Below are 23,547 nucleotides of genomic sequence, written 5' to 3' on the forward strand. Positions count from 1 at the left end.
TTCAGGAACACGTTTCGAAGTGTACGTTCGAGGTATATGACTTTGCTCCTCTGGATTCGCGCGGCTGAGTCCAGGTCACTGCCAGTATGTATGCTCATGGATTTCCCAGTCTTCTAGACCAGTTGGAACGGGTATAAGCTATGGATGTTTGCTATAGCGTCCCCAGGATCAGGCTCGTTCGCATCAAGGCCGGAGCCGAGATCCAGGCGGTGGGAGACACACATGGGTATTTGCATGAACCCTCCCTCAAGCTTGACGTGTTGGTCTGGTGACGCCAATGCTGCTATCGTGGGGTTCTCTTCTCTCTGGTCTGGCCAGGGGCTAGAAGCACCGGCTAGGCTTGTATCCGTACCCATGAAGCGGTATGGAGGAATGCACAGCACGTAGCCATTCGCAAGCGCGCGGCGGGTATTGGCGACGTGGCTGTCTCCCAAGACCATCCCAGAGACAAGAGAGAAACCGGGGTAGAGAGACAGTGAGGGGACGAGTGTCGGATCCTATGAGGCTTGTCATATATCATCGAAATGGCTACTCCATTACCAGGACCAGGCTTTCATACGCCAACAAAAGTCCACAGACGGTGTGCTGGGGTTCCCTTCTTGCATTATTGTCGAGATGAACAGGTGGTCCGTAGCGTAGAAAAGCAAGCGCATGTTTGCTTGCTTGGGCCAAGGAGATCATCTGCCTGGGCTACTGCTGGCTCTGTTCTACTTTCACCACCACCACCACCACCACCACCACTCATTTCCGGGAGCTGCCGTGAATCAAATGCGGGTTTGTGGAAAGTGGGCGGCTGCGGCACGGTCTCGGTCGGTATGGTGTTCGCTGGTGTGCCAAGGTGAGGAGAAGGAGGTGACGGATCGTAAGTCTCGATGAATCAGATTTTGGCAGTTCGTCATTCTCCCATCCCTTTCCCAAATGTATCCTTTTTGTTATCCGATGGGCCGAGGACTTGTCGTCGGGGAGGCGGACGTTGTCGCCGGATTCAAGCGTCCACAACTCCGTGAATGCGACCGCATATTACGGGCGTATGTACGTAGAGTCGGGCGGCATATGCATAGCACTTCGCTCACTTCACTTCCTGTCGCTTTACCCCCATAGTGATCTTGCTCTCGTTTCTTTCTTTTTTTCGCTCTTAAATCTGAGATCGCCTCACAGGACGAGCCACGAGTAGTTATAGATCGTGCAGGTGAGACAAAAGCTTTCATCGGCCTAACGGCTGTAGAAGACGTTAGCCCGCTTCTAAACCGGCCCCTCCACACTTTGACAGCGTACCCGATGGATGCGGCCTTGACATGGCGGATAGCTGCACAAGACCTCTGCCCCGTGTTTCTACCGCTAGGCTGGTGTCGGCTCAAATCCGAGGGGTCCTGTAGCCCGTTCACAGGCGAGGGGCGTACGAGTGTGTCATCCAGCATTTCAGCTGCCTTGGGATGCATTGCCTGCCGCAACCCGGGCTCCGTAGTGAGAGGTCGTTGATCCGGTGAACAAGATTAGTCGGTGGGAGATTTGACTGTTGGCTGTGAGCTCTCTTCCGCATCTGGACGCGTGCTTGTCACTTGCTGCTCTGGGTCTCCAATTTCGGTATTCAACCAACCAAAGCCCCCAAACTTCATCAGTCGCTATGTCTAGCGCAGGATGCAGGATGCAATGACTGCGTTGGCTCCATTGAGATGTTGCTTGGCTTGAGGCTGCGTCTGAGCCGTACACGCTGTGCGTTCGTTCGAGATTCGGTTCGGCCATCACGGGATTTAATCAACATGCATCGAGTCGCCCGTGTTTGCCTTGTAGGTCCAATCGGGAGACTTGTTTGGTCAAATCGACCAAATCGCCAAAATTGTCCCATTCCTGTCCAATTACATTATTGACGATGGTCTGAGATCCATCGGACAATAGCGGATGGTGATAAAATCCACAATGCCTGCTTCGTCAAACATCATAACCCAAAAGAAAGTCCGGGGTTCCTAGCTAGCATAAGAAAACTCTTGCAAGTGCAAGAGTAAAACAGAAAAATTCCATCTCAACAGAAGCACCATGCATCGAGCGTTTGGGGATATGTCGTCTGATGCGCATTCAGTGGTTGATAACACTGGCAGGGTACCTTCCTATCACCCTTTTTTCTCCTTAGACTTTGATAGAGAATGAGGTTTGCTGCCGCGAGCAATTACCGGCCCAGATGGCTTTTGTACTTGCGATTGATGAGAAGATGGCGAGTCGCCTGATGGCCGACTACTACTCGAGCTAGGCGTTGCCGATGTTTTTGACTTCTCGATCGATCTTTTCTTTTTTGCCGGGTCGCCGTTCTTCTTTGGACGAGAAACCGGCTTTTGGGGCTGTCCGCCGGTGATTCCTTCGCTAATAAAACATGCGTCACTCTTATAGCTCATCCAGTCCTTTACGCCGAGTGCTTCGGCAGCGCTTCGTGCAGTATCTGGGGTCCGGAAGGCGGTATTGGTTTGGCCAGAGGAAGTAGAGTACGTGCCCGTACTAAAACCGTCGTCTGCATAACACATGGCTGGCTGTTGAGTGCTGTAGTCTCGACGAAAACCACAACTATTCTGATCCCACTAAAGAATACGGAATGTCAGTAAACTTTTCTTCAAGGGACACTGCCTTGCCGATGGTCTTACCTGAGAACACGATGCTTCTGGATAGGAATCATACGAATACGGACCAGTCTGCTGATAGTTTGTCGCTGGATATTCGGGTCTCCGCGATTTCGCTTGTGTAGATGCTGAATGTTCGTTTACCTCGACATCCTTGATCATGATGGGGTTTGACATGTTACGATCGTCAAACATGATCCGCCTGCCGTGGAACACGCCCTCCTTCAGGCGATCTTGAAGTATGTGTTAGCGAATGGCTTGACATCGCCAGCCGATTGGGTACACCTACCACAGGCACCGTAGAAATTGTGTTGGCCCATCACCCTAATCCAGCCAGACGTACTAGGTCCAAAGATTTGAACATGATCAACCACACAACCTTCGCGAAGCCAATCCTTGAATTGCCTCCAGTTTGTGTCGAAAGGCAGCTGTCTCGTCTGTCAGGGCATCGGTTCATTTGCGGTGTACTCGGTGTCACGAACGTTTGCTATGGGTATGTAAAAGACTCCGGTTTCCATACCGGGACGAGCCAGATACGGTTGCATGTTGACGCGGGATGACGGGAACCAACTCCTGGCACGGACTTTGTCCAACGTTAGACGCCAACGTCTTGACTTGACTGGTGGTTGTGTGACGGTGCGAAGAATCAACCAGTGCCAGGATCTTGTGGGACACAAGATCCAGTGATGAACCACAAAGCCTTAGCCGTACTCGAATCGATTCGGGCAACAAAGGAAGGAGACGATGGTTCGAGATGGTGAGGAGAGAATTATGGAATTCGTCTTTTATATTGGGCTAGTTCTCTCCAACCTCCATGTTTCCTCTTGAAAACCACTGAGAATAACATAGCCAATGGAGAGAAATACTTGTCTTTAGTTCGAGGAAAGGGAGATTCCTGCTAGTGTTGCCCCCGGGTTATCCCAGTCTGAACCGGTACTTGGCAGACAGACATTCCATTTTCGTTGGAAGTAGTCATCCTGGCTTGGGTACCCGAACCCATGTGCTGCCCTTCGGGGTTTCTTGTCTGTGCCAACCAACACATCCACTGGCGAGTCGGCCGAATGGTCGACCGGGCATGGTATGGAGTCAGAAACGATCTGGTACCGAATACCCGCAGTGCATACGGTGCCAAAGAAGAGGTGCAATGCAGCTCATTTACTATTAGATCGTACCATGGAGCTCCCCTCCCTTGTAGCATCGTAAAAATGACAGCCACCATGTGGGGTCCGGCTTGATGCAAGTTTGTTTTGGGCACAGTCACCTATCGCGCGCATAAGCTCTTCGGCTGCTGTTGGGTCGAGCAAGACGGGCTGCTATCATTATCGAGTCATCCGAAAGTATGTGCCGTGAACCTGGTCATTGGAGGCTGCGATGTAAGCTGCGGCCCGGCAACGGACAGGTTTCCTCCCTTTAGTTGCGTCGAAGCCACAAGAATGAGCGAACAGGGCTCCAATTTTTTTTTCGATGATAGCCAGAAAGGCTTCCCTTTTCGACTGACTCGTCCCGATCCGGAGAGGAAGCTAGGGACACCATTGAGAACAATGACCAGGGGCCAGCGGTTTCTCAAGCGGTCCATGAACAGCTGAAAGTGCTGATCAAAATCCGAATGCATTCTGAATCTTTGCCCTTGATCATCTACAGCCAATGGCAGGTTGAAGTGATAGACTCGAGGGGAGCAGGCTCGGACTGAGAAAGTTCCATCATAGACCCCTGCAGTAAGTTGATACGAAGCTGTGCCACTGTACGTAGCATGCACCTCTAGCACATTGTGAGGGCTGGGATTGCGGGTGGTCGATACAAATTGGCGTCAGTTGAGAGAAGCCGCGGAAGACAACATCCACTAAGCGCGGTGCTGGTAAGCCACGTCAACTTGTCAGAACGACTGAAAATTCCTCAGAGAAGCGCCAGTAAGAACCATAGTTCGAGCGACGAGCAGACGAACAGTCGAGTTTTGCATAGTTCGTTTGAAGCCCTGTCCTTGTAGCCATGTCGCGGCTGTCCGCAAGAGATGCGAACGCTTACTACTGGCGCTTGGAGTTTGAGAATGACCACACCTTTCTGCATCAAGTCGGTGCGGATGCGCTCTCCATCATCACGCTCGGCTGCATCAGCGCGCAGCCGCGGGTAGCTGTAAAACCAATAAGATCTGCGGGACATCCGCAGGTTTGGGGACTGTCTCCAGATGGTTGGTCGGGGAAGCTTCTGGTGCAGCCGTCTAGAACCAAAGTGGTGGGGCTGCAATCGATCAAGTCCTTTTGAAAGAAAAGGTGTCGTCTACTTCGGACATGTTTAAACCGGACAGGTCCTCGTCGAAATCGTCCAGTGCAGGTGCCTCCATCTGCATCTCATCCTTGCCAGTGGTCATTGTCAAATCATTGCGCTGCGCGTCTTGCCATGGGGCTCCGGACTCTTCAGGTTCCGCAAGGGATGCCATGAGATGATGCTTGCTATCTCCCAGCAAGAGAACGGCAGAATCGCCATTCCAGTCGAGCCATGATGCTTGAGGCTTTCCCAATACCTTGGCATCGGGTAGCTGCCCTCTAAAGTGAACCGTCTTCGGGCCGTCGGACAAGGGGTCCCAGACGAACACCAAACCTGCGTAGTTGTCTCCCTCGCACGTAACCATGAGCACTTCGCGCTGTTTTGGGTGCCAGGAGAGAGCCAAAATTTGACTGTGGAAGATGAGAACGGCGCGCAGTTCAGATGACGCCAAATCCCAGACCCAAACAGTGCTTGGCCAGTCCTCCAAAGTAGTAGCCAAGAGACTGGATGATGCATCAAAAACGGATACAGTGCGGGCTGGCTTGATATCGGCAGTGCCGTTGCTCGCTCGGGCCGGGGCAGATACGGACTGGGTCGCGCGCGAAAAGGAGTGCTGTGAACCTGATTGGGTCGTGGCGATCTCCTCTTGCCAGATCTGTCATCCTCGTGTTAGTCTACGCCAAAGTTATTGCCCAAAGATAGGTTGTGTCACCCACCTGAACGGTATCCCTCGGAACGATGGTTGCAGGATGTTCGAGTCTCATCGACTCGGCAGCGGACTTGGATTCCAGAACGCATACACTGCGAGTGTGGTCGCACACTGCAATGCGAGCGCCGTCCGGGCTGACTTGACAGTGCTTTACCCCCGCGCCGAGTTCGTAATGCTTCTCCTCGATGGCCCAGGGCGAGGGCCCAAACCATGTCTTGAAGAGGTGACCGTCGGGCGTGTAAAACAGGATTTTGTGTCCTTGAGCCGCAGACTCCCACATGAGGAGCCAGCGGCCGTCTGGGGTCCAGGCCAGTCCTTGAGCATCGACAGTGTCGGGCTGCCAAGAGCGAAGGACTTGTCGTGTCTTGGGATGGTGAACACTGGCGATATCTTTACCGGCGGCGCGTGTGAGGATGGCCAAATGTCCTGAGCCGGGGCGAAGTGCAAAGCCACGAGAAGCTACACTAGCTTGGTGGAACTTTGGGTTGCTGATCTCGATGGTTCTCGAAGTGGCCAGGTCGAAGATGGAGAACTTGAGGCCGTAGGATGAGCACATCAAGATCTCGGTATCGGAAGCGCCAAACTGAACAAAGGTAGGCTTCAGATTAGGAGTTGCGGGGTTTCGTATAACGCCACGATAGCCTGGACCCGAAGCTGAGTAGATGAGAACCTGGTCAGAGAAGCAGGCGAGAATGCGTCTTGACGAAGGTGACCATCGCAACGCGTAGGCAGGACCGACATTGGACGGCAATTTGACGCTATGAATAGTCTCGAGGGTTTCGACAGATCGTACACTGACGCTGGTGGGCGACAAGGTTGCAATCAGGTTACCATCAGGACTTGACGCGCAATGTGGCGATGCTGTCGATGGTAAGCCTTGGGGAAGAGAATGGATGAGAAGACGTTGAGAGCCTTACATCTGAAGATCCTTGAAAAGTGCATGATGCATGGAGTTGGGGAGTTATGTGTCGGGAGGCGTGAGTGCGATATGAAGCCCAAGTACGGTACTTTACCTTGGTCAGGTATGATGCGTATCCGTAAGATACCTACTTACTTACCCAAAAGCGAGCCTGGCTTGTTTAGGAAAGTGAGACAAGGTAAGTGAGGTCTACCGAGTATCACTCAGGGAAGCATCAAGGGACGGGTGTTTTTGCCGAAACGAAACGAAACGAAGCAGGGTTTCTTTTTGGTCTTTGGGTGAGGATGAATTGGGCAAGCGTTCCTGAATCTCGGCAGCGGTGGAGTCTTGAAGAAAAGCCGTTGTTACAATGGAAGGAAACAAGGTGCTCGTCTGGATCTTTGTTGTTTACATTGATTCCTGTTCGGGACTAGCGCGGGGCAGCACTACAAGATACCTTACCTTGAGGGCTTAGTCAGGCCGCGTTTTCTCCAGTGTCTATTGTCCGGGCTCTCTCCGGCTCCATGGAAGTTGCCGGCCGGACGACGATGGGAAAGGACACCAGGGACCAATCATCACTGCCCTATTTCGCCAGCACCTCAATCGCCGCCGAACCCCGCCAGAGTCCAGACATCCTTCGCCCAACTCCGTCGACCCCGGTGACCTGTGCTTGTGCTTGTGCATACGCCCTTCAGCGGTACTGAGCGGCTCTGTTCCCCTCACTTAGTCTCACTTTAGGTGGTGCAGAGTAGTCGCTTTAGTGTTGTCTGTTGTCTATCAACGGGCTTACCTCACTCGCAAATAGGTAATCGCCACGCTTCTGCTGACTCACAGTGTCACATATCTCATCGTCGTGATAGCAATTTCACTCCTCGCTCTTGATCGAATCTAATTTTCATCCATCTCATAGTCTCCATTTTCATTTCATCGACAATCATCATCACATGTCAGTGTTTGTGTCAGCCATGGGAATGAGCAGCGTGTGATTATTCCTCTTTTCTCTTTTCTCGGAGCTCATCTCACTCATCGCCTCTCACATTTCCTCATACTGAGATAGAGCGTCATGAGACACAGCATATCATGGCCTCGCACTGCCTTGCGCAGCAGCGGCCAACTATCACAACGATGCAGACCATCACAAACGGCATGCATACCTCACACGCACACGCAGACGAGGTGTCTGAATGCGGCTGCCGCTGCAGCCCAAGTCACACCGAGCTCCCAGCACCAACCACTTACCACCCGCCGCCGTCTCATCAAGGATGCGAAGCCCTTCTCCGACTTCCTTATCGATACCTTCCACCGTCAGCACGATTACCTCCGCATATCCGTCACGGAACGCTGTAACCTTCGCTGCCTCTACTGCATGCCCGAAGAAGGCGTGCCGCTCTCCCCGACAAAGGAACTTCTCACCACCCCGGAAATAGTCCTCCTCTCCTCCGTCTTCGTCTCCCAGGGGGTCACCAAGATCCGCCTGACGGGCGGCGAGCCCACGGTGCGGCGCGACATCGTCCCGCTCATGCACCAAATCGGCGCCCTCCGGCCCCACGGCCTCCGCGAGCTGTGCCTCACCACCAACGGCCTCTCCCTCCACCGCAAGCTCGACAGCATGGTTGAGGCGGGGCTCACCGGCATCAACCTAAGCCTCGACACCCTGGACCCGCACATGTTCCAGATCATGACCCGACGCAACGGCTTCGACGCCGTCAAGAAGAGCATCGACCGCATCTTTGCCCTTAACAAGGCCGGCGCGGGCATCAAGTTCAAAATCAACTGCGTCGTCATGCGCGGCCGCAACAACGCCGAGATCGGCCCCTTTGTCGAGATGACGCGCGACAAAGACGTTGAGGTTCGCTTCATCGAGTACATGCCCTTTGACGGCAACAAGTGGAACAAGGGCAAGATGCTGGGCTACGCCGAGATGCTCGACGTCATCCGCGAGACGTACCCTACCTTGGCCAAAGTCGAGGACCACAAGAACGACACGAGTAAGACGTGGCACGTCCCCGGGTTCGCGGGCAAGATCGGCTTCATCACGAGCATGACGCACAACTTTTGCGGGACGTGCAACCGGCTGCGCATCACGAGCGACGGGAACCTCAAAGTGTGCTTGTTCGGCAACACGGAAGTCTCGCTGCGGGATATTCTTCGGAAATCCAACGGTGGCGAGCCCATTGACGAAGCGGCGCTCGAGGCGATGAAGCAGATTGAGATGGACCGCCGGCAGGGGCTGGCGGACGCTGGGAAACCGCTGGGCACGGCGCTGAACGAGGCGGAGCTCCTGGACGTCATTGGTATGGCTGTGAAGCGGAAGAAGGAGAAGCATGCGGGTATCGGGGAACTGGAGCACATGAAGAACAGGCCGATGATCTTGATAGGTGGGTAACCGCGGCTCCTTTTCTCTCCTACACTCTTGGTCGGTTGGTTTTGAGGGAAAGATTGCCTGCTTGGTTTATTTGCATTGGGAAGGCGTTGGATACCAAGGGGATGGTCGCATGGCATGAATGCTCAATGAGGATTCATACGAAACGTATATATGTATGTGCACATGAATGGAAGGCTGAATCAATAGTTTATCTAGATTTTCAACCGCTTCAACCTTCTCGTCTATCATCTCTCACCAGTATCTCCAAGCCAATGTCAATGAGCACGCCCATCAACCTCAACCAGGCATCTCCACGCCGTCCTCTAAGCGTGTCAGAGGTACCCATCCACCTCCTCGCCCAAACAACACATCACCACACTCAACTCAGACCCTTCTCTTCAGCCACCACTTGCCGCCGCAACGACGACTCCGACAAGAAGAGCAAGGCCAACAAGACAGAAGAGCCCCCCAAACCATTCCTAACGCACATCTCCCCTACAGGCTCAGCCCATATGGTCTCCATCGCCGCCAAGTCACCCACCGCCCGCATCGCAAAAGCAGCCTGCACGATAACCTTCTCCTCCCCGTCCCCCATCAACCTCATCCGCGCCTCCCAGATGAAAAAAGGCGACGTCCTCGGCACGGCGCGGATCGCGGGCATCATGGCCGCCAAGCGCACGCCCGACATTATCCCGCTGTGCCACCCGATCCTGCTCTCCCACATCGGCGTCGAGGTCGAGCCGGCCAGCGAGGCTGACGACGAGACGGTGATTTGTGTCGAGGCGACGGTTGAGTGCGAGGGCAAGACCGGGGTCGAGATGGAGGCTTTGACGGCTGCTGGGGCGGCGGCGATGACGGTGTATGATATGTGTAAGGCTGTAGATAAGGGGATGGTGATTGGGGGGTTGAGGGTTGTCTTGAAGGATGGGGGGAAGAGTGGCCGGTGGGAGATGCCTTGAGGGGAATTTTTGTGTAAGGATCTTCCATCTTTATGCATGACTACGATGAAGTTGAAGCTAGTAACTAGAGGCTCAAAAACTGCACAGGACAGGAGGAAAGGATGCTGGTCGCTGTGATGGATCTGAATATAGAGCAGACCAGATCCCATTTGGAACAAGACTGATGTACCTCAAAGCTAGATGGCAAGGCGTACTTCGACTTAATTCCAAAGACACCCCAGGTGCCACCCAGAGAGTGGGTTAAGCAAGAAGAGGAGAGAGAAGAAGAAGCAGCCCTTCAGTGAAGATTTGACATCCCGAACATCCACAAGCTTAAGCACCTAGCTAGAAAACGGACCAGTCCATACCTAAACACCTCAAAACTTCTCTCTCGTTTGAAAGCACAAAACCGTGCGCAGCAACAGCAAGACAGCCCCAAACACTCATGGCGATCACGGTGGGATGACTTACAAGGCGAAAATACCTAACAAACGAGTCAACAGCATACATTCCCCCCTCTCTCCCTACGTCAAAGAATACCCCCCGTTCAGGGAGCGACAAGATTCAAGACCTAAATTTCATTATAGGCCATTCATTCACAGGCACCTCGCTTTCAAAGCGTATTCGTTGTGCAATACGGCCAGGATCAGCACGCCCTCTACGAGGTGGATGGGAACGGGCAATCACCTTACAAGGTCTTTGTGTGCTGGATTTCACCCTATCGCGTTGTATAGTCCGCATGAGTGAATTGCTTCACCGGATTCTGTTGCGCTCTTTCTAAGGAGCAGTGCAGATCAAATTGCTTATTGCAGTTCGGATATGAGATATATACCTTTCAGTTGATACTAAGAACCAGAATTTTAGACTTCAACTTGGCAGTGTAGGCTGCCCCTGATACCTTAGACATCTCTTACGAATCAAGTTTGTATCTACATAGGTGAGTGGGCATATTGAGAGGTACTTATATAGCAGATCGGCTGAGCATCGGTACAGATGAATTGGTCAACATTTCTTGCTTCCTCAACAAAGTAGATGCGTACGAAGGTTTAGTCGGGAGATGATCAAACGGCATGTTTGGAGGACCAAGTCTGATGCTGTGAAGCTGAGACGATGTTAATCATGACACCAAAATGTGACAATTTGCTATGGGAGTTGGGTATAGCTACAATAAAATGTACTCCGCCAACCTCTCTCTCTCTCTCTCTTTCTCTCTGTCGACTCCATCTTTTATACAATCTCAATTCATATTACTCTCCCTCCCTCTCTCATCACCCATTCTAAACCTCCAAAAAACCATAGAATCTCCATCTCTACGAAAACTCAGCTTTAATCTCTTTCCCAACATTCATTGCAATCCAATCCGCAATAGCCATATTCGTAATCATGGGATTCACCCCGCTCGCGCTAGGGAACACACTCGCGTCCGCAACAAACAGATTCTCCGTACCCCAGACATGCCCCTTGGGCCCCACCACGCCCTCGTCCTCGTTAGGCGCCATACGGCACGTACCCATCTGGTGCGCAGACGAGAAGATGGCCACGGGCGGCGCGTTACCCACCCGGCGCAACTTATCCAACCACGCGACGAACTTGGGATCGTTGACGCCGTCGAGGATCGCCTCGTCGCCGCTGTCCGAGGCTGAAGATGACGCGGCCGCAGCTGTCTCCTTCTCCTTTGAGGGAGGCTCGGCGTGGTCATCCTTGACGAAAGGCTCGAGACAGGGCAGACCGGCGTGGATCTCCGTCGCGCCTTCGACGTAGCAGATCTTGCAGAGGGCAACGACGCCCTCGAGGGTGTTTGCGCGGTCAAAGTCGGAGACAACGTAGTCGATGCGGGGGCGGCCGGAGACCGGGTCCGGGTACACACGGCCCGGGTCGCGGTCGCGGGTAAGGGAGATGAAGGCGCCAAAGTGGCGGAAGCGGAGCTCGCTGAGCTTGGCTTGAAGGCCGGAGTGCCAGGGCATGCTGGACAGGATTGCATAAGGCTGTGGATGTGTTAGTGAATAAATTGGCTTACAAAGCTTAGAGCTGGGACGTACAATCATGCAAGTAGGCTCCAGCTTCACACCGTGGCCGGCCTTGTCGAGGTCCTCAAATGAGGAACAGTAACTCGTGATAATACCACCTATGTTCACTTCACGTCAGCAACCAGAACACACGGATGTACGATGTGATGTTGAGCAACTCACCCTCCCATGGCTTGCAGTCCTCCTTCCAGTAGCCTCCCACAAAGTTACAGGGATGAACATAGAGATTGCGGCCGAGGTGACGGTTCTAAATGTGACGTTAGCAGAGCGGACAAAAAATCGCTATATAGAGAGGCGACATCGTCTACTCACCGTCAGACCGCTCCTCAACAACACCAAGGGACTTGAAACTGATCCAGCAGACATGATGACCTTCTTGGCCTTGATAACAACTTGCCGCGTGGTCCGCTGCTCCAAAGGCGCGCTGGTACTGCCATTGGCTCCCCTTGATACCCATTTTCCAACCACGCCCGTCGCTCGCCTGGACCCGCTGGATTCGTCAAAGGTGACCTTCTCAACCTCGAAGCCCTCGATAAACTTGGCTCCAGATCCCGCCGCCGCCGGCAGCCAGCTCACGGTAGGACCCTGCTTCTCAGTCGACCCACAGCCGAGATGGCACTGTCCGCAATAGTGCTCCATTCCGCCCGTGTTTTGCGGAGCCGTGGCGGCGTGCCATCCGAGCTTCCGGGACCCGTCTAACAGCACTTGGTTGCGGTGGTTGTGGCGGACCTTGTCAGCGCTAACGCCCATGAAATCGCAAACCTTGTCAAGGCAGTTCTGGAACTGAGGCGAGGTGAAAAAGGGCAGGCCACGCTGCTCAGACCACTCTTTGCGGACGAATCCTTGCGTCTGGAGACTGACGCTCCAGTTGACGGTGCCACCGCCACCCCAGCAGCTGCCGGCGACCATGTTGAGCGAATTGTCATCGCTGGTGATGAAGCCTCCGTTCTCGTACAGAAACGAGCAGCCGGCATCCTGGGACATGGGGAGCTGACTCGGGGTGTAGTAGTACGACTTGTCGACAACGAGGACCTTATGACCTGCCTCGGCCAGGACCTTGGCAGCGACTGCTCCTCCGCAGCCCGACCCGACGATGACGACGTCGGTCTCTACAACGGCCGGCTCACCAGCCGACTCAAACTGCATAAAGTTGAAGTCGAAGCCCTCGCCGTGCGTCTGAAAGTCCGGCATGTCGGTGTAGTCAGTCAACTCTATGAACAAAGGATTGGTCTGCACAGCGGCCTTTTGCGCCAGGAGACATATTGACTTTGATAGGACCCTGATTGTGGGGAGCCTGGACGTTTGCCAAGCCTTCAAAATCTGCTCACGAACTTCTATGGGTTGAAGGTGAACCGGGGTCCAATAACCGGTGAGAAACAAAGTGCCGGCGCGCGTGCTGTCAGTTTGGTCAGTTATGGTTCACGGTGGAGATCAAAAGTGAAGCGTCGTGGTGGCGTTCACGATTCATCACTTACCCAAGAGCGCCCATGGCGCCACCGAGCTGACGTTGCGCGCCGGACGGCAGGGCCGCAAGTGTCCTGGTGATGCTCTCGATGAATTTGGGTTCCTTTGCGGGGTTGTGCGCCATGTACTCCTGGAACTTCTCCTCGGAAGGCGGTTTCTTCATGGTGTTCTGAGCGAGTTGGAGCGCAGCCGCATATTCAGCATCAGACACTCTGATCTGGTTCGCTGTGTCTGTGAGAGTCGCTGGTCGTGAGATGGGCGGGAGGACCGCCTCGAGCAAGGACATCAGAACGGACCATTGAGTCTCGTTCCAAAAGTCGGTGGTCGGCAACGCCGGAAGCTGGAGCTCGACGGCGGTGCCAGGAATGGTCTTTGGCAGAGTAGCCATGATGAAGCGGATTGAAGCGTGGTGGTAAGTAAATACAGAGAGATGAGAATAGTAATCAAAGGGGACGAGTCGGTGGTACAACGCGATACAACGTAGAAATAGCTATAAGAAGGAGTAGAAGAGCAATGACAGCTACAAAGTTACGCAAGGTCGGATGAGGGGGCAGCTTTGGAGTTAGCTATAGTCCCAATTGACACATGAGCGATGAAAAGGCACCTCGGAAGCTCATGCTCAACTGATGTTAGGATGTGTGGGAAGGCAACGGGAAAACGAGTCGTCGTTGGCTGCCCCCTGCTGCTCGCATGGTGGTGCTGCAGGGGTTCGTGTTTGCCATGGATGCGGGGTCTGTGCGACGAAGCATCTCAATGGATCTCTCCATAGCCATCTCCTCTCTCTGACTCTCTCTCTCTCTCTCTCTCTCTTTCTTTCGCTCTGGCTGTCTCCTCAGGCAGATGGGACCCTATTCCCGATCCGGTGTGCTAAGGAGGTGGCCAAACATTCAGTCAACCGCCAGCTTCGCGGCTAAAGATTGGACACCACGATTAGTTTTGAACCGTCTCGTTGTTTGTGGTTGCAGAATCCTTCAAAGAGGAGTCTCGGACCTATGATTCCCCCCACCGGACCTGGCCAGCAGAGCTGTCAACACCATAGATGTGCAGCTTACTCTCTGCATTGGCGGGGTACGGCGCTACTGAGCGGCACTTGGGCGCATGTAACCCCCTCAACCCGGGCGCGAGTGGCGTAGTGCGGGAACGGGGAATCGAGAGAAGCTGCTTGATGCGGGGAACGGGGACTTTGGCTCGATGGTAACGGGGCCTCGTCGGAACCCGATAGTTTCTTCATCAGTCATCACCAAATAAAAGGTCCTTTCGACGCCATATTCACGGTATCCCACTGCATGAAGCAATACCATAGTGGGAGCAAAGAGACGCCCGACGCGGCATCCAATTGTCGAACGAAGAGGGACGCGGCTGCTGCACGTGTTGCCTCATGTCCAGACTTCCCAAGCGTCTGGGTCTTGAAACGACACAGCCGCGAGCTTATGTTTGTCGATATTTCAGCCACCATGGCCCCAGATGATGGTCAGATCGTCGGATCCGCCCGTTCACCTAAAAAGTGCACAGCGACGCCAACAGGAATGATGCCGGGTTGACTGCTGCAGATCGTACGTTACCGTGGCTTGGGGTGAGATTCTTAGATTGTGGGGCAGATCGATGATGCGTCTCATCGATTCGACCGGGAAGCATTGAGCCTCGGCTCGCATGGACTGAATGAAACGGGCAAGAACACACATACGTTTCTCAGCCGGCCTTTGTATGAAGTTGTTTATTGGGATGTGATCAGATGGTCCGTTGGCATGGCCACGATCTTATTCGGAGAATCACAACTGGCATTGCCAGGATCAAATGTCTGCAAAAGTTGTACGCCTTGCAGGCGCCGAACCGGTCGTCACGGACCCGGTATCGGGTAACCCGCCGCCTCTTCCGTCTCAAACACAGCTGCTCCAATCCATGGCTAGCAACTTGCGGACACCCGGCGCCGTGTACTGTGCCGACACATGAGCCAAGGGACCAGTTTCCGCTCCGGCGCTAATGAGAACGGCGCAGCCCGGCCCGAGGGTATCCGGGTCCGACTGCCGGTCGCGCATCGGGCCCACCACTTGGCACCATCAACTTCTCCGGGGGTCTACGAGCCCGGGCGAGCGGACATGTAAGCGGCGAATCGACCTGACACTGACAGCAGGCGGACGTGGCCCGGTGGGTACGGTGGCCAAAATGCAAGATTGGCTCCCCCTCAAACCTGCAGCCACAGGCCGCGGCTAAACCAGATGTGGACACTTTTCAGGGTCCAGCGGCGGGTCTATCCATCCGTGCAAGGGGGGCTGGGTGTCATCTGGCGATGGGCGGTCTGGCGGCCAAGAGGGTTCAAAGGGGAAGCTGGGGCCGGGGTTTGCCTTTGAAGCCGAATTTGTTGGGGAAAGGAAACGAGAACGACTTGAAAAAATGCATGTGAGAGTCGATCTGCGAAGAATTGTTGACTGACGGCGAACAAGGCGCGTAAGCCAGCAAGCCCTTCCTGGTCGGCTGATTTCCGTGTCGTAACTGTGGTAGGCTGCCGTGAGAAAGAAGATGGATTACTGGAGACGGCTTTGTTGTAAGTGCGAATGTTGGCTGTACTGTAAAGAGGCACGAGAGGTACGCAAGAGACTGTTGTGTGAGTGTTACCACCAATGCATTATGTCATATCTGCGCAGGTTGAGACTCCAAGCTGAGGCTTCAATGTGTACGGCTGCTTAGTACCAGCAAGCCTTGTTATCGTCAAGCAACGCACTCTAGTCCATTCCGGCCGAGTAGGCTGTCCGCTCCGAGCTCGTGTGACAATCTCACCATCGACAGATGACGGAATCTTGGTCGCGTACCGCTTTGAGAAGCACGGGGAGACCGTGAAGATCAAGGCCCTTGTCGCTCACATGCCAAATGATGGTCATCCAGCGGCTTCGTGATGATTAGATAACGGGAGAAAGAGGGTCCTTACCAACAAGACCGTCCGTAGTCGAGAAGTGGAAATCAAAAAGAGAGGGAAGAAAAAAAACTTCGATACGATGAAGAGAAGATTGGCAGAATTGGGTTTAGCGTTCCCCCAACAAAAAGGACGAAGGTCGGGTAGCCATGCTCCACGGCGGATGGACACTTGATGATTCGTGACGTGGACTACTTCATGCGCGTTAGTGCACAACACTAAAGGACACAACTGGCGTTATCAGAAAGCATGTCCAACAACAGAGAGTACTTGTCACATTCCCCACTAACAACCCACAACGGACCAGGGGTATCTTGCAAGGAGCGTCAGCCTGGGCTTCCAGAAGGACGGCGATGGCCACGGGCCCTTGACAACCCAGCTGCAAGTCTCCAGGATGAGAATGGCGTTGCGCAGACTTGACTTGTGATTATCAAGTCCAATACCCGCCAGGACTTCAGGAGTCCGGAGCCCCCGATGGGAGTTCGTCAGAGGCGGTTGTCCTTGCGGGCCTTGCCCAACATTGATCTCTTGGTGATCTCTTGCGTAGCCATTGCATAACGTCCAACGTAGCGTGACCCAAGGGCACTGACTGAGCGCAAGACAGCGAGTGCCACTGCGAGCTCTCATAATGCCAACAGAGGTGTCGAGGTTGGGCCGGCGAGTGAAAGCCGTGGCCATGTCCCGGAAATAGAGTTAGAGCTGGTGTCCAAAGCTCCCAATGCGCCATTGCCGTTGTCGGAAAGACAAATGTCTGGAACTTGGCTGGGCAATGTGGTCTGGCAACGTGCCCAAGCAAGATCCATGTCGCAGCTTTTCAACCGTTTCAAAGCGCCTGACGAACTGCGCAAATCGGTGGGTGAGAGGCTGCGAGGTATCGTACAGACCAGACCAGACGTATGGATACAGGGCGCAAAGGCTTTTTTCTCATCGTTCAACGTGCGTTGCTCGATCGGTTGAACCCTTCTGGGACATTTGCTCCGGGCGTGGAAACCCGTTGGCAGACGCATTTCGGCGTTGCCATATCGCCGTCTAGTCAGTCGCAAATTTGCAAGAATGGTTGTCAACTTGTCGTCTTCTTCAAGGCTCAAGCTGTTGGTTTCCCCCCCGCCCGTGTTCTTGGTAGCTTGTATCTTTGGCGTTGCTCGGGCCCATCCTGCAAATCCCCCCATGCCTGGGGCGCCAGGATGGGCTTTAAGGACGGAACAAGGATGATGTCGAAAGAAGCCGAGGCAAAACGTGAGGATTTTGGTCATTTTAGAGCAAGTTGAGCTTGGATGGGAAGAGATGGAACCGAACCGAACCCACCCCCATCCATCCATCCTTCCAGTAGTGCCAATGTGGTCGAGGCCGTTTACCTTAACATGAACCGGTGATAGCTTTGCGGTGCCTTTCGTCCGTTGTCAAGCTTGAAGGTGTTATTCATGTGTCTCTCAACAATGTTCAAGGTTGGTGTACCCAGCAAGTATCCACAACGCTAGGAGGGGAGGTACAGACGGCATACTCACGTACGAATGGATACATACTCTGTAGGCCCCGGTCTTTTGTCTCCAGACAGCTGGTCACTGGTGAGGAAGAACGGAAAGAAGATGCGCCTCTTGGAGCTTGGCAGGACCTGGTGTGTCGAATCGACGGCCGCGGATGTCAGTGGTGGAATCCACATTGAGTAGTACCTCCCGCGGCCACCCGAAAGCCGGGCAAGCGCGCACGAGAGAATTGCGACTTCAGGAAGGCGGCGAGGGCCAGGTGCGCCTGCATTTTCCCGGCATTTTTGGGTTTTGCTCCGTCCGTTGTTGTCAAGTACTTCGGTAAGGTACCTGAGGTAAGGTACCTTACATGATGTACTCCTACGCAGGAGGGAGGAGGAAGGATGGAAGGCGCGTTAGATCTCGAGCTTTCCAAATTCACCGATGCCTGGATTCTCCCAAGACTTTACCTTCAATTCTTCTCGTGTGTGGCTTGAAAAGTCGAGAGAGTGCATGGTTGTGTGTGTGTGTGTGTGTGTGTGTGTGTGAGAGGTACATGAGCAGTACGTGCTTCAACGTCGCATAGCATTGAGAAGCTAGTATGGGCAAGACGAGACATGACAAGGCAAGCCGCAAGACAAGACACCACGACATCAGATACCTCATCTTCCACCAAACTCACCAGACTCTATAAGGTGGTCTGGAGCAAAGACAGCAAGCCGCCTTGCCGTTGCCGTTGGCCGTGCCGCACCTGACACTTCCCGTTGTGCTTTTCAACTATCCGTAAGCAGAAACTTGACGTGCGTGCGCCTTTTGTATGGTCTTGATTTGCATCACCTCGTCTCGCCTCGCATCTGATCCGTTCCCTTGCTGTTGCGCCTTGGCCTCAGCAGCATTGCTTAGGATTAAAGCCCGAGCAAAAGAGACAAACTTCTTTCCCGCTTCCTCCCTGACTGCAGAGTGACGCCTGATCAAGACACTCCCCGCCAGATCCATCACTTCACCCGAAGCTACGTATCCGTACCTACGAACATATACTTGGTACTTGGTGTACCAGGGTGGAGGGGTGTTGACGAAGGGGAAGGCAAGGCACGGTATCCGTAAGGTAAGGCAAGGGAAAAAGGTGGGAGGGGAGGAGCCGCTGGTCTTAGTCTCAGCACATTATCCACTCCTCTCTCTGGGTGACGGGTCACACACTCTCTCTCTCATCCAGAATTTCAACCTTCCCCTTCCCCATATTAAGACCTCGAGGATCCCTTCGCATTGACCTTGTCGTCTCTGCCGTTCTTTCTTCTTTCTCTATTCTCTTCCTCTCTCCCAAGCTCACTCGGCAAACTCTCGTCTCCTTCGAACAGCCCCTCGTTGGACAGGAACGTTGTCTTGGATTCTGTCTCGAGCCTTCTCTTTCGGCAGACCTCTCTGTGCTACTCCATCCAGAGAAAAAGAGCCCCCATCTCTCTATCTTGTCCTCTCTTCTCTCCCACGTTCGTCCACCACCGCTTCCGGACCGAACTGCATACCAGTCGCTCGACGATCGAACCGACTACCGTCTATTCCACCACCGAGACAATACTTGAGTGTGTTAGCACTACAGCTTCCAGTCTTCGTGCCGAGACATTACTGTCAAGAACGACTTTCGAACGTGCGTGCATTGTGTGTCTAGCTTGCTTTTAGCTTGTCACTCCAATTGCCGCGACTCAGCAAATTCCCCAACGCCCGAGCAATCAGCATTGGCGGGACCGCAACTTTTTCCAGAAAACCAAGCCCCAACTCAATTGGTCAATTAAACTCCCCCACCATGGCCGGCGTCACCGTGCTCAGCGAGCTCCCGTCTGCCTCCCTTTTCACCTTCCCGCCCGATGGCGCGCATATGGCCATTCCCCCACCTTTCCCCGGGTCCATCGCCGCCGCGCCCCCGGTCGAAATTCCCGACAACATCTTCACCGCCGCTCTTGACCCAAGAGTGCCCATCACCATTGCCACTCTCTACGCCGTCACCGTCAAGCTCCTGAACAAGTACAACAACTCGACCAACCGTAAGCCTTGGGGAATCAGCAAGACCAAGCCTTTCTTCGCCTTTGTCGTCTTGCACAATGTCTTCCTCGCCGTCTACTCGGCCTGGACCTTCTGGGGCATGCTCGGTGGCATGCGTAGGAGTGTTGTGAGCCCCTTTGGCCCCAATGGCTTGGCTGCCACTGCCGACAGCTTCTGCCAGCTCAATGGCAACGGAGGCTTCGGTGCCGCCACCGTCTACAACGAGACTGTCGGTTACTGGTCCAGCTTGACTGGCAACAATGCTCTTGGCTTTGATGGACGCCCCAGCCGTGAGGCCACTGGCAGAATCTGGAACGAGGGACTCGCCTTCTACGGCTGGATCTTCTACCTGAGCAAGTTCTACGAGGTCCTCGATACCTTCATCATCCTCGCCAAGGGCAAGCTCAGCTCCACCCTTCAGACCTACCACCACGCCGGTGCCATGATGTGCATGTGGGCTGGTATGCGCTACATGTCCGCCCCCATCTGGATGTTTGTCCTGGTTAACTCCTTCATCCACGCCATGATGGTAAGTCTTGCGCCTATCTTGCTCAATTGAAGTGTTGCTAATAATCGTCTAGTACACCTACTACACCATCACCGCCTTCAACATCCGCGTCCCCATGGCCATCAAGCGAACCCTCACCACTCTCCAGATCACTCAGTTCCTTGTCGGAGCTACCTACGCCATGGCCCACTCCTTCGTTTCTTACACAGTCCCCGTGACTGTCTACACTGCCAAGAAGGGCGCCGATGCCATCACCCAGTCTTCCACCAGCACTGCCGCCGAGACCGTTGCCACTGCCGCAACTGGCGCCTTTGAGGCTCTGAAGGACATGGTTTTTGGCGCGTCTGCCAAGGTCGCTGAGGAGGCTGCCGCTGTCTCCGTCGCCGCTGCTGCTGCTGCCCCTCCTCAGCCCGGTTTCGTTGCTGAGACCATCTTCGTCACCCAGCCCTGTGTCACCACCAGCGGCGAGACCTTTGCCATCTGGCTCAACGTCTTGTACCTGGCGCCGCTCACCTACCTCTTCGTCATGTTCTTCATCCGCAGCTACATCCGCCGCAGTACCGCCGCACCCAAGGGCAAGGGCAAGGCCCGCCGCGAGAGCAATGTTACTCTTGCGGAGAAGGCTGGCTGGGACGCCGCCCGCGAGGTCAACCGCGAAATTTACAACGGTTCTGCCTCGTACAATGTCGAGGGCAGCCCCAAGCGCGCTGTGAACGGCAAGGCCAAGCACTAGGGAAAGCTGGCTCGCATGGATCGGTTCTGGAAATAGGACGTAATGGGAAAAAAGGACAAGGGGAAATACGGCTGAAAGAGAAGCCTGAGAGAGGTCTTCTCGTGGAGGCGGCATGGGGTTTGATTCAACGGCGTTTTGAGCTGGGAAAACATGATTGGGGTAAAGCATTTGCATCACCCGGAGCGCTCGTTATCTAGTCGTGACCGTCTAGTGTCTTGCATTTCGCGCGAAGGGTAAATAGGGCGAGCCGGGTGTCATCCATCCGGTGCAAGTATGTATAGTCATCATCAATATGAAGTTTGACATGTTAAAGAGTTTCGTGCATATCGATTTTTATTCAAAGGGGTGTCGGATCGAATTTTCGACCTAGGAAATGTACTTGTCAGTCTTTCCTCATCCACCTCTGGGGTGTAAAAGCATAATTGAACAGCATCTCCGAAGCAGGGAAAGGGGGAAAAAGCCACCTCGTGTGACGACGCGGCGGCGAGATTATGGGGTACAGACCCGAGCTCTCGGGTCCGATCAGCCGGACCATCTTCTCCGCAATTTTCGTCGTCTTCCGGATGCGGGTGGGGGTCTAAACCGGAGCTCACTCCGACGCGGTCGATATAGGGGGTGGATATACGGAGGTCGAATTCGCCATGCCCGTTTTCAGCCCCCCTCTCTGATTCACCCGCATATCCACCTTGTCGATCTCTCGGCTATTTGTCTCTGATTTTTCTGGAGAAAGTTGTCTCTGGGTGGGTGACTCAGTTATAATGTTTTCGAGTGAAACCGTATGCCCACGTCACGCGACATAAGAGCTGCTTCAAATGAGTCGCCGAGTCAATACGTTTGGTGAAGCTTTGACGGTATTGATGAATTCGTGGAGACTGGAATGATCGCTGTAGATTGTCAGTTAGATCAATGCTATACCTAGTCCTGCTGTTCGGGGGGTGTAAGCAAGGTAGTTGTCGTCGATTCTTCAGAAACGGTTTCGGCCACGATACGAGAGTGCCGATTACGCCACCAAACATTGGAGCGAGCTCGTTGCTGGATATACGACCGGGGCATGGAGGTAATACGAAAGTCCGTTCTCTACAAATCATGTATTTCTTGTCTACTCTCTTCTTGAATCGCCTCAAATGGTAGTCCAGATTCTGAAAAGGAAAAGTTCCTCGATGCGATGAGGCGCAGAAAGAATCGAAATGTAGTACTTGCCTTGTGTGGCGAGATGTATCGAACGCCTTGCATATGTACGGAGAGCTTGTTCATAGAGTACGGCGTTTCGCTTCCAACTCGCGCATAACGACCGTCCGGAATAGGCAGCCTTGGATGAATTAGGCAGAGAAACTAAGAGAGGAAAGACCAAGCAAGTCTATCTTGGGGAACACATGGGATTGTGGATTCGCGGGGGTGGGGGTTTTCGTTAGCCCTTTGCTGATCGTTGTCGATGTCCGCTGCTTTCGTCCAACCTTGTGTAACTTCGCCTACTAACCTCATGCTCTGTAACTCGTTGTATACGGGCACTTTTCTAGTTGAGGTTGTGTTGATTGTGTAGTGGTGTTTCTTGACACATATCCGCGTCCTCCATACATAGGAATCTAACTACCTCCCTCGAACGGTTCATGGCTTTCAACGTTACAGCTTCGTCATGTGTTCATCTGCAACGAGCAGACTTGAACACAAGTCGCCGCCTGGAGAAGTGACATGTCCCATGGCGTGGGAGGCTCTCAAGGTACCAGCAAGAGAACATTCCCATGCTCGAATCATTCTCCTGCCGCCACAAGCCAGGCTAACAACGCTCTTGCAGAGTCATCTACTATTGGAGCCAAAGCAAAAAGCGGCGAAGACCTCGGTAGACGAATCACAATGACGCTTACGGCGATGAATCATACAACAGGCACATACCTACATGAACTAGGTACACGTACTACACATGCGCACACCCCCCTTCTACTCGTCGTTGTCCAAGATCCTACTTATGAGCTAGTCTCTTAGTTCTCCTGTCCCCAAGCTCCCCCTCAAGCTAAATCGAACCGCAGTAGGCGCGGAGGCCACCTCGCTACAGGTGTGTGTGTTTGGCCTCACCTCCTCTTCTTGCTCACCGTGACCGCCTCTCCTAGCTAATATCTGGGCCTTGCATCTTGCGTTTCCTCACCTACTACAGAGGCTCCCAAGTCGAGTTTAGCCTGTCCGGGCTCGTTTACAGCACACTCTCTTGACCCGCCTCCCAAATACAAACGAATCCGCGAGGAAGAAGATGGCAAAAATATCAGCAGCATAGCAACACGTGGGAAATCTGAACAAATTAAGTTGAATGGGAAAGGGAAAATGTGAGCAGTCAGATGGCAAGAAAAGAGACAACAAGATCACCAGAGGAAACGAAGGCGCATGCCCGTCGAGGTCCGACGTTGGATTCGATTGTAAACGCTAGGCTATCTTCGGCTCAAGAATGATGACCACCACCACCACCACCACCACCACCACCAACAACCGACGACCTGCCTTCCACTGCACACGACCTATGCTGACCGATTCTACTCCGCATAGGTCAACGACATCTGACCGTTGAGCGGTGAGTCAAAGCATCAAGACAGGTATCAAGAATGCTCCCGACACCCAAAGAGAAAGACATCATGAACGTCCGATG

At 53.7% G+C, this 23,547-nt stretch overlaps 7 protein-coding genes across 7 annotated transcripts; 2 read left to right on the forward strand and 5 right to left on the reverse strand.

Moving 5' to 3' along the window:
* Positions 1-1,977: 1,977 nt before the first annotated feature.
* On the reverse strand, positions 1,978-3,327 carry BDZ83DRAFT_244109 (uncharacterized protein). The gene is made up of 4 exons (XM_060501892.1): positions 3,089-3,327; positions 2,896-3,034; positions 2,631-2,839; positions 1,978-2,567 (listed from the first exon to the last, which is right to left on the reverse strand). The coding sequence occupies exons 1-4, from the start codon at positions 3,149-3,151 to the stop codon at positions 2,109-2,111; spliced, it is 870 nt and encodes a 289-aa protein (XP_060371320.1). The 5' UTR covers positions 3,152-3,327; the 3' UTR covers positions 1,978-2,108.
* A 1,524-nt stretch (positions 3,328-4,851) lies between these two features.
* BDZ83DRAFT_564894 (WD40 domain-containing protein) lies at positions 4,852-6,519 on the reverse strand (the record flags this gene model as incomplete). Its single annotated transcript, XM_060503690.1, has 3 exons — positions 4,852-5,523; positions 5,585-6,438; positions 6,495-6,519. The coding sequence occupies 3 exons, from the start codon at positions 6,517-6,519 to the stop codon at positions 4,852-4,854; spliced, it is 1,551 nt and encodes a 516-aa protein (XP_060371321.1).
* A 46-nt stretch (positions 6,520-6,565) lies between these two features.
* Positions 6,566-9,799, forward strand: BDZ83DRAFT_715141 (molybdenum cofactor biosynthesis protein 1 B; the record flags this gene model as incomplete). The annotated part of the gene is made up of 3 exons (XM_060511715.1): positions 6,566-6,674; positions 7,678-8,857; positions 9,283-9,799. The coding sequence occupies 3 exons, from the start codon at positions 6,566-6,568 to the stop codon at positions 9,797-9,799; spliced, it is 1,806 nt and encodes a 601-aa protein (XP_060371322.1).
* A 1,289-nt stretch (positions 9,800-11,088) lies between these two features.
* On the reverse strand, positions 11,089-13,657 carry BDZ83DRAFT_565090 (GMC oxidoreductase; the record flags this gene model as incomplete). Its single annotated transcript, XM_060503709.1, has 5 exons — positions 11,089-11,763; positions 11,818-11,903; positions 11,968-12,052; positions 12,118-13,201; positions 13,281-13,657. 5 exons carry the CDS (start codon positions 13,655-13,657, stop codon positions 11,089-11,091), a joined length of 2,307 nt encoding a protein of 768 aa, XP_060371323.1.
* A 2,722-nt stretch (positions 13,658-16,379) lies between these two features.
* BDZ83DRAFT_598618 (uncharacterized protein) lies at positions 16,380-17,503 on the reverse strand. The gene has a single exon (XM_060506958.1). The coding sequence runs from the start codon at positions 17,494-17,496 to the stop codon at positions 16,801-16,803; it is 696 nt and encodes a 231-aa protein (XP_060371324.1). The 5' UTR covers positions 17,497-17,503; the 3' UTR covers positions 16,380-16,800.
* Positions 17,504-19,438: 1,935 nt separating this feature from the next.
* BDZ83DRAFT_564858 (GNS1/SUR4 family protein) lies at positions 19,439-20,915 on the forward strand (the record flags this gene model as incomplete). The annotated part of the gene is made up of 2 exons (XM_060503686.1): positions 19,439-20,203; positions 20,256-20,915. 2 exons carry the CDS (start codon positions 19,439-19,441, stop codon positions 20,913-20,915), a joined length of 1,425 nt encoding a protein of 474 aa, XP_060371325.1.
* Positions 20,916-21,257: 342 nt separating this feature from the next.
* On the reverse strand, positions 21,258-22,216 carry BDZ83DRAFT_598622 (uncharacterized protein; the record flags this gene model as incomplete). Its single annotated transcript, XM_060506959.1, has 2 exons — positions 21,420-22,216; positions 21,258-21,281 (listed from the first exon to the last, which is right to left on the reverse strand). A coding segment is annotated over exon 1 (335 nt), but the record flags the coding sequence as incomplete, so codon positions are not given.
* Between the last annotated feature and the right edge of the window lie 1,331 nt (positions 22,217-23,547).

Source organism: Colletotrichum acutatum (assembly GCF_030867785.1).
Source record: "Colletotrichum acutatum strain CBS 112980 chromosome Unknown BDZ83scaffold_3, whole genome shotgun sequence".
NCBI lineage: Eukaryota > Fungi > Ascomycota > Sordariomycetes > Glomerellales > Glomerellaceae > Colletotrichum > Colletotrichum acutatum.